General features: G+C 36.0%; 1 protein-coding gene across 1 annotated transcript; it reads right to left on the bottom strand.

The window, feature by feature from the left end:
* Positions 1 to 2,940: 2,940 nt before the first annotated feature.
* On the bottom strand, positions 2,941 to 8,511 carry LOC122068796 (two pore potassium channel a-like; the record flags this gene model as incomplete). The annotated part of the gene is given in 3 exon segments (XM_042632704.1): positions 2,941 to 3,264; positions 7,967 to 8,385; positions 8,388 to 8,511. Coding segments are annotated over 3 exon segments (696 nt in total), but the record flags the coding sequence as incomplete, so codon positions are not given.
* Between the last annotated feature and the right edge of the window lie 1,018 nt (positions 8,512 to 9,529).

The raw sequence follows: 9,529 nt of genomic DNA, 5'->3' as shown, positions 1-9,529 counted from the left end.
GGCTAGACCCTAGTAGATCATACAATGCCTCCACTATCATCCACACTAATTCTTTTTTTTTTTTTTTTTTTTAATTCTAAACACAAATGGATATTTATTACAGACAACTTGACCTAGTTTGTTGGAGTTTTTTGGCCATCTATGCTAGGAGTTGACATGTCATCTAGGGGAATTGATCCAAATGCTGACCCGAATGGATCTTATGTTGCCTCATCTTTGATTTTATTAAAATTAAATAAATACTAAACACCAATTAAATTTTGTTGGGAAAACACAATAACTTATTTGTTATTTTTTTTCTTCCTCACTTGTCACGTAAGCTAGCATGTCGAAAAAATTTATTGTTCGAATGCCTTGACTTGAATGGAATTGATATTGCCTTCTCTATAATATGAAATACAATCAAATATAAGCTTTACTAGCCTTGATATTCCAAATGAATCAAATATATTCCAAAAGCTCAAGCCACCTTAAAAAGAGAAAAAGTACATATATATTATGATACAACAAAATAGATCTTTAGAGTAAAAAATCAATAAAATCAAAATCATCTTGGTTAATTTACTCCGATCAAACAAAATTTATGAAAGATAGATCTTGTACTATAAAATAAAAAACCAACATTTCAAATCCTGATATCTAAAGAGACCTATTCCCAAAACAAATTGAAAGCATATTGACCCCCAATAAGTTTTTTAAAACAATTTTCTCTTCTTTTTTGTTTTTTTCTTCTTTCTTTATAAAACCAATTCATATATCGTGACCTAAGTGGGTAAAAAAATGAAACTTAATAACAATTAATGAATCTTGATGGATTCGAACCACCATTTCTTGGGAATTTCCCAAGTGCTCTACCTTTTTGAACTAAAGACTCATATAAGTGGTGAAATTTATGACCCGTAGCATTATTTTATTCATTGCATTGTATGAAACCAAATCATGCCTCCTCACACGATCATCATCTATATCCCAAATAAGAAATAATAGTAAAACATCCATGATCTATTCATCCATTGAATATATCAAATCTGTTAATCAATTTCCATTATCACAAGTTAAAATCTAATGAAGTGAAAATGATCAAAAATTCCAAATCCAATCTTGAGAGAACATAAAAGTATAACCAATGATCTGTACATTTCTTTTCCATGATGAAGAAGAAGAAAAAAGAAGCAGATCATTGTAAAGGAAGTCTTGTTGATTAATAGAATTCGGATTAAAAAATAATAGGGCTCAAATAAATATTTGATTGATAAAAAAATACAAAGCAAGTTATTGCATAAATCACCTTTCTCTGCTCTCTACATTGAGCCACTTGCACCCAAAATATCGCCAATATCAATAGATGTTTTCAACTGGTCAAATTGATCATTTAGAAGCCTTTACTTCTTGCAATAAAGCAAGCACAAGGAGTCTCGTGCACTGGGTACGCCCTTTTTGAATCCTAGAAAAGACTGGTCACTGCCACTCAGTTATCTATACAAATTGTACTCTCTGGGGTTTTAATTTGTATCTTGTCAAGAGTGCAATCACTATTTAACATTTTATAGTTACAAAATGGTCTACCATCAAATAGCATAATATAACTCCTATTCTTAACTGGTCTACCATCAAAATATATAAAGCTCTTTTTTTTTTCCCTAACTGGATTCATCATCTATTTAGATCTTAAAGATTTGCTCAACTTATAGAGGCACTGTGCATTTACTCAAAATCATCAATGGATAATTCATTTTGTGAATTAGTGTCGAACCAAATACAGAAATGAAGAAGCATCAACAACTCAACATAATATGCAAATAAGAAGTCAAACCATTAAAATCTCCTATGAGAAGGGTTGAAATAGGGACTGCAGAGTAATCTGCAACATTTGTTGCATGCAGCGTGAATGACCTGTGAGTCAGAAGAAGTAAATCAGTCATCAAAACAACCCACACAATTCTCAACAACATAAATCATTGACCAAGAACCTTGATGAGCACAGAACTCATGAGAATATCAAATCAGACCAGAATATCAACATAGGATTTGGTTAGTCCCTACCACTGTGCAGTTGAGATGAGACTTATTAGAGTTGAATTGATTCATGAGGAGCGGAGATATTTTAATAAATTATCAAGTTGTTTTGCTACTAACCCCTTCCTAACAGTTTGAGCTTTTAGGTGAAACGATAGCGAAAAGGTTGGATGAGATTTTCTACTCACACAAGGACTTGGCTAATTAAGCAGATTCAACCCTTGGATCCTGCTAATATTTTCAGAAACTATTCTAGGCATAAGGAAGTCCAATTGACCAGTAGGATCTACTGGTCTGACTTTCTGATTTGACTTTATTTAATTTCTCCTACTCTGTAATCGTCCAGTTGTGTTGGTATTGATCTTAAGCATCAGGACCACATTACCTAACCTTAAAAATTTTGCTTTTTGATAGAATTACTGATATAGCTGTTCAACACAAAAAAGACATTAACAAATTCCTTCTGCATATAAGCTAAATGCCAATAAAAGCTTGTTTAATGGCTCCGCTTAATTTAGTCACATCAATTGAACTAAATGTAATTCACTAGCTGAATTAGTTTAATGCAAGTATTAATATTCCAGGATGTATCAGAAATCATCAAGCCTTGTAGCATAACATCTGGAGAAAGAAAAAATATCTAACCTTCTTCTTCAAGCAAATTTGCTGCATCTGCCTCACGAAATTCTCTATGAATGGATTGTGAAATCGAGGATTCACCAACTTCAGTATTAAATCCAGCTAAAATATTTATAAGCAAAAACCATATGACTTCAGATTCATTCACCGTGTAAGTAGTCATAATTCAACCAGTTACATTCAGTGCAACAAAAAACCAGTCCAGAGAACACACACACAGTAAAACCATTCCTTCCTATCTTGATAAGTAACACAAAGATCTCATCAAAGAGAAGGTGTGTGCCCCATACATGAAACAACCATAGAAGCCATTATTTCTAATATTGGCATCAGCTTAAATTTATGATTTTCTACAACACCAATAAATAATTACACTCTCTATGATTTCCCTTTATGATGCAGATATTACTTGATGCTTGTCAACTTGATTTCCTAAACTGCACCCAGCACATAGATTTACCACAGTCCTCGAACCATGGATGTCAGGGGGCAAGAATAAATCTCAAGAGTACCTGCTGTGATTTCCGAGAAGTTTCCAGTTTCCAGAAGCCTCACCATAGCTGCCATTCTCCCCTTTCCAAGTGTGCATACCATCGAGACAAAAACAACCTATGGATTGGCAGTAAAAATCAGCTTGAACAGGATCTAAATCCCATAACTGTGCATAATGTTCCAAAGTGTATAAAGCATCTGGTTCCTAAACTATAAAGTGAAAATGTAGAATATGATTCAAAACAAAGGCAAACAACTGCACATTTTAAAAATGCACCATATAACTGAAAGTACAAAAGCAGATTGCCCAATAGAAACACCCAGATGTCAAGCAGGGAACCAATAGAATTATATGCGGTAAACTACAAAGCCTACATCCAGCAGTAAGTACTCCTCAGATTAGAGATTTACATATTTTAGTCTCTTTTCATGGCCATCTCAGCTCTCAGGTGTTCCCAAAAGATGGTTAATCAGCCATTGAAGATTTCACCAAAAACATTTTTACTAAGCCATTGAGAAAGCCTTATGTTAGAGTGGATTTTTATTTATTAATTTTATACACATACCAATAGGTTAATGTCTAACTTAACCTAATTGAATATCCAGTTACTATATCGAGTATTAGGATAACAAATGGAGTCAGATACAGATACACCTATAGAGATCCATTGCATATTTAATCAGATATCCAGTTAAAGAATTGGTTTGGGTATTGGAAATGCATGCATCCGCTCCATGTCCGACCTTTTTACAGCCCTACCTGATGGGCAGCAAATGGTTGGACCTAAAGTTAAGGGGCATGTACCCAGTGCACGAGGCTCCCGCCACTGCAGGGTCTGAGGAGGATCATAATATACACAGCTTTATCCCCGCTTTGCGGAGAGGCTTTTTCCTGACTCGAACCATATTGGTTGCAATAGAGCAACCTTGTCGTTGCGCCAAGGTCTGCCCTCAAGGACCTAAACTTAAATGGGACATTATTATATGGAACCCAACCCGACCCAAACCAACTATTGATTCGACACCCAATTTGGACCGCACCCATGGATAACTGAGTAAGCATTAATTCACACCCTACAACAATGAGGGCACCACAGGCTCTAAGAAAAGGAACCAAGTGTCTAGAGTGGTCCATCCATCAACTTAAGTGTTAGAGCTCAACAAGCTCAGCCAATAGGGAAGAAGTACAGGAAAGGGGTAGAAGCATAGAAAGTCTGAAAAGGCCCATTAAACCAGTAAGGCCTTTTCGGCATTGGAGTAGTTATTGGCAAGGAAGCCCACACATCTAGAAGCAATGAATAACTCTTCATCCCTTTCTTCTTTTTTTCTTCCTTTTTTTTTTTCTGTTGATATATTCATCTTTGCATCAAGTTAATACCCACATAACAGGAGTACAATGGTAAACATCTTAAAATTACTAAGGATCACAAAATTAATTGTGGTTTATCAGATTATGGCAGATAAATGTTTCTCTTATCAGATAAATGTTTCTATTATCTCTTGATGTTCTATCAACCTGTCATGATTCTTGGTCTACTATTCTTTCTTTAATCAGCAGATCTCTAATTTAGTGTTTTCATTTTCTTACCCCAAGAACCAACCTTTCATCAAAGCATACCAAAATTGACTAGACAAGAGACCATCATCCACTAGCAAACTGGTCCAAGAAATTTACCATACCAGATTCATCAAGAAATCCAACCTAAACCAACTGGGCAGTTTATGAACCTCCACCTAAAACCCTTTTTCCCCCTTTATCAAATTTCATTACCTTCATCAAAGAGAACCCACTCTCAAGTAGGTAGCCCTGCACTGTTTCCACCCGTTTAGTTAATCAGGCCATATAATCCAGGGTATAGACGCATTTCTATTCAGTCAGTCAGTTACCATGCTATAATCAGGCTATAATTTTTCGGTTATAGACTTACAGTATCTCAGTCAGGCGACCGTCAGGTCATGCCACTGAGGATTTAATGTTATTCCATAGCCATACAAGTGAAGTATCATTCTCACACACCCACTCTGTATATCCTGCAGCATTTGTAGATGGTGAAGATACTAGATATTCCAATTTACCTTGGGCATTAATTTACAACCCAAATAACACCTCAAGTCCCTATCGATAGCAACTTCTCATCAATATGTAGCCCACCCACATGATGCCTATAGACAAAGATACAAAAAATTCAGTAACAAATCATGACTAGAGAGGGGCGTTGGCTTGGGCTCACATACCCCTCTTTGTCTTGTTTCTGTCTAAATATCCGATGCGACTGGCATCTTTTATCTTCCCAACTTATAATTATGTTGGAAACTTTATTTTACGGACCACAACAGTTGCCCAAAAATGTTTATGGACGATCATATCTTATTTGAACTGTTTTTTGTCTTAGTGAGATAATTCATAGCGAACCAAATCCTGCATTCCAAATCCAAGTCTTTTTCGATTTGGTGATGTATCCCTGATGATTAATGGAACTTTAACTTCTTCCAAAAGGAATATATATAATGAAGGCAACAAAAAATGCAACGTCCAAATCCCAAAATCACCATTCAGTTGTAGAATATTGAATAGGGGAAAAAATTAATAATAAGAACACAATGCAGTGTAATTGTAACGATGTAAGATAAGTTTGCAACCCGAATCCCCACCCCAAAACTCAAAGAAAAGGAAACCCATCTTCATTAGAAAGTGGAAACGTTCTCATATTAAATTTATGTGACTCGTGAAGCCCATACGCTGAATGCAATAGACAACACTAATCAAAGAAACTAGAAGAACACGGAATCACTCCATAACAAATAAAATGCAAGACGAAAACAGGTGAATAAGAAATGGTCAAAGGAAGAAAACTCTGACCTCAAACCAGAAAACCTATTGCGATAGTCTCGATCCAAAACCAAACTAATCGATGGAGTTGTTGACGGAGCGGCTGGGGAATCCAGGAATAATGAAAATTTAAAGAGAATAAAGTAGAAATCTTAAGCCGAGCCCTCCTTTCTCTTCTCCTCTTGGGGGAGGAGGAGGAGGAGGAGGAGAAGACGAGCAAACCAGCAGCAGCGCAAAAGGACAATGAAATTTAAATCCAACGGTCCAAAAAACACCCCTCACAAGATTCCTATATGAGGCGTCCGACCAGAAAACCTCAACCCTTTTTATTTTTTTGGTAAATAAATTTCTGGAGTCAAGTAATCAACTTTAGCTTCATGGGTTCCTTTTGTTTTCTTGCTTTCTTCAGTTTTGTGTTTATTTTATGTTTTTTTCCATTTCTGTTGTTAGTTTTACCTTGTTATATGTATCTGTCAGCTTTGCAAAGAAAACCTGGAGTAGTATTGAAGTTGAATAGATGGGTTTCAATGGGAATTCATACTCTTATTTATCCTAATTTCTAATTTTTTGAGTTAATTCTGAGAATGGCTAGACTCCACGAGGTTGCATTCTCATTGCCTCTTGCCTATAATAGTTACTCTGTTTTTGAGTTCAGAGCTGTAGAAACTGATGTCCTCTTTTCTTCTTCTTCTTTCCCCTTCTTAAATCATCATTTATGACCCAATACATTATGCAGAGCTTGGGTTAGCATGTGAATCTTCTAATTTCTCAAGTTTCAAGGCTAACTGTTATAGTAAGTAGTGTTCTTTCTTTCTTTTCCCCTTTTGTTTCAAGATCACAGACAATGGATGATCACTTCCTGATGGAATGCTTTTACAAATGAATCAAGAGCATTTGATTTATGCATTGTTTTCAGAATCATGTTGAAGTTCTATTTTGTGAGACATTCCATAGTGATCGTGATAGGATGCTGAATGTGAGAGAGACAGAAATGGCAGCAGAGATGGGGAGTGCAGGGAAAATGAAATGCCTTTAAAGTTTGATATTGGTGGCCTTGAGAATGTGAAAACAGAGCTTCATGAAGCGTAATTTATCTGGTTTGAACCTTTTCTTCCTACTCCCCACCACCTCTTCAGTTTGGAATACATTTCCTTACTAAAATTGTGTGTTATGTAGTTGCAATTTCAGTGGAACCCCTACCAGAGACAACACAAATATTTTGGGTCACATCTGATTTTGGTTAATATGTGCTTCATTTAAAACTAAAGTTTGCTGCATTTCTGTGAACAGTGAGTGGACAAATTTTGTGTGGTTTATGGGAATTGTTTCATCTATTTGAAGTTCTTTAGAGGTCTTATGTCAAGGATAATTCTATGAAATTTAGTTGAATTTTGGCCACTACATAAATTCATAAAAATAAATTTGGGCAGCTCCACTATGAAGCTTACTATTAATCTTCTCAACCTTCTCTTGGTTATAGTCAAATGTCCAAAGAGCAAGAGGGAATGCAGGAGAGGAAGAAGTCTTGACAGCTATGAAGGATGCTTTAAAAAGCATTGAGTTCAGTTATTTCCTCAATTTTCTTTCATGTTCAAGAATAAAAATGCTATCTTAAACCCTCAACTGAACTTAGTTGGACTGGCTGGGTGGTTGAGGTGGGTTCATTGATGATGCTAGTTGCTGCCCCCCTTTAAAAATGACATGTCCGACTCTGTATTTCAAACTTGTAGTCATTGTGCTGAATGATCTGCTAACAATTATTTGATTGGTTGGTTTGGCAACATATTTCATTCTATGGTGTACACTACCAAGAAACTGAAGCAAAGGAAAAGAACATTATAGAGAAACTAAACCATCTATAGGAGAATGTAAAGTTTAGAATAGATAGATGAGAGAATATAAAGAAACCATTGTATAACTGAAATCGTGAGGGAAGAAAATTCAGTGCAAGTTTTTCTTTGTGTTCAAAGCAATGGAAACTCAACATACCTCAACCCCATCATCGTCGAGATCAGCTGCCTCAAGATCTGTGTATGTCATTCTCTGGTTCAGAACCCATTTGACTAGCAAATGTTGCCTCCGTTTAGTATTTAGCTCAGCTAAGTATAGAAAGAACTGAGCTATGCAAATTGTGCTTGTCAATATCCAAAACACAGCAAATACATGTCCCATTTCAGTTGAAAAGCTCTTATCACCATATCCTAAAGCTTTGATAGTAAAACAACTACAATAGAAAGCATCAACAAGATCCAACTTCTCAAATTTGTATAACAAAATTGTCCCAACCAATATTAGCAACAAAAGAAGGATCAAAGTCATAGAAAACTTGTATTTCACTCTGTTATTTTCAAGCTCTTTGAAAATCTCCCTTTCTCCGGCTTTTTAATGCAGGTGGTAACTAACAAACTTTCTTGTTTTTCAACAAGATAATCTGTTGCTTTACTAAGTATTAACCCAACAAGCGCCATAGCAGAGAAGACAAAAGCACATGCAACTAGTTTGGGGACTTTGCTATTTGGGACAAGGTCTCCATATCACTGAATTTAGCTAAGAAGTAAGAATCAAACTCTAGGAACAGAAGATACAAGAATCAATGAATTTAACTAAGAAAGAACTACATTGATATGGAGAACCTATACACCCTATCATCAGATGCTTAAACAGAAAATGAAATAATAAGGGGCAAATCGAATTTAATTCTTTAAGATCAAAGCAAAAATCAATTTTTTGACAATTTCAACTGAGAAGCTCCAAGATTGTCAATTCATCCAATCAAATATTTAGCACACCCATCAATAACTATGCATTTAACCCAAAAAAAAAAAAAATCCCTCTTGTTTGCAGGATAGGAGTGAACAATCAAAGCTAAAAGTCAGATCAGAAGAAAGCAAATAATGAATTTAGGGAGTTTGACACTGAAATTTACCTATCAAAAAACAAATATAGAAGGCAAAAGGAAAATCGATAACTGATGGAAAAAAAAAGAAGGGAAAATAAAAAATCGTAAACCATAGATATTAAAAGGCAGAGATTACCTGCAAGCACGACCAATATCGTGGTTCGCGGACAACAACGGTGATAGGAAAAAATCTTATCCCGCTCCTTTCCAAATGCTCTCCAAGCTACGATTCTTCCAAAGACATGTCCATGATGAAAAAATATGGGAAAGAAAAAAAAAAAAGAGAATCAATCTACACCTTTGGTAAAAAAACTTGAAGCTGTGATATGGTTTGATCAGAGATATGTGGGCAAGACATCATAGGGAAAAGAAAAAGGAGGAAAAGAGGAGAAGGACCTAAGGTCTAATAGTCTCGATTGAGTCTGTGGAACAGGTACATGCCGATAGAGAGAGAACAGGGGTGAGCGTCGAGAGACCAGAGAGCGAGACCTAGGAGTACCATACGAGAAATAGAGAGATAAGGCATGGCCCCACCGGAGCCGCTGGCCATCCGGAGTTGGTCTTCGCTCGACAGTGGTGGGAAGCCAGGAGACGATATGCTTGAACGGTTGAGATTTTAGGATTCCATTTCAAAGGATGAAATTAGTCCCGAC

The sequence above is a fragment of the Macadamia integrifolia genome, unplaced genomic scaffold (assembly GCF_013358625.1).
Source record: "Macadamia integrifolia cultivar HAES 741 unplaced genomic scaffold, SCU_Mint_v3 scaffold459, whole genome shotgun sequence".
Classification (NCBI taxonomy): domain Eukaryota; kingdom Viridiplantae; phylum Streptophyta; class Magnoliopsida; order Proteales; family Proteaceae; genus Macadamia; species Macadamia integrifolia.
This window is presented reverse-complemented; position numbering and strand designations above follow the sequence as displayed.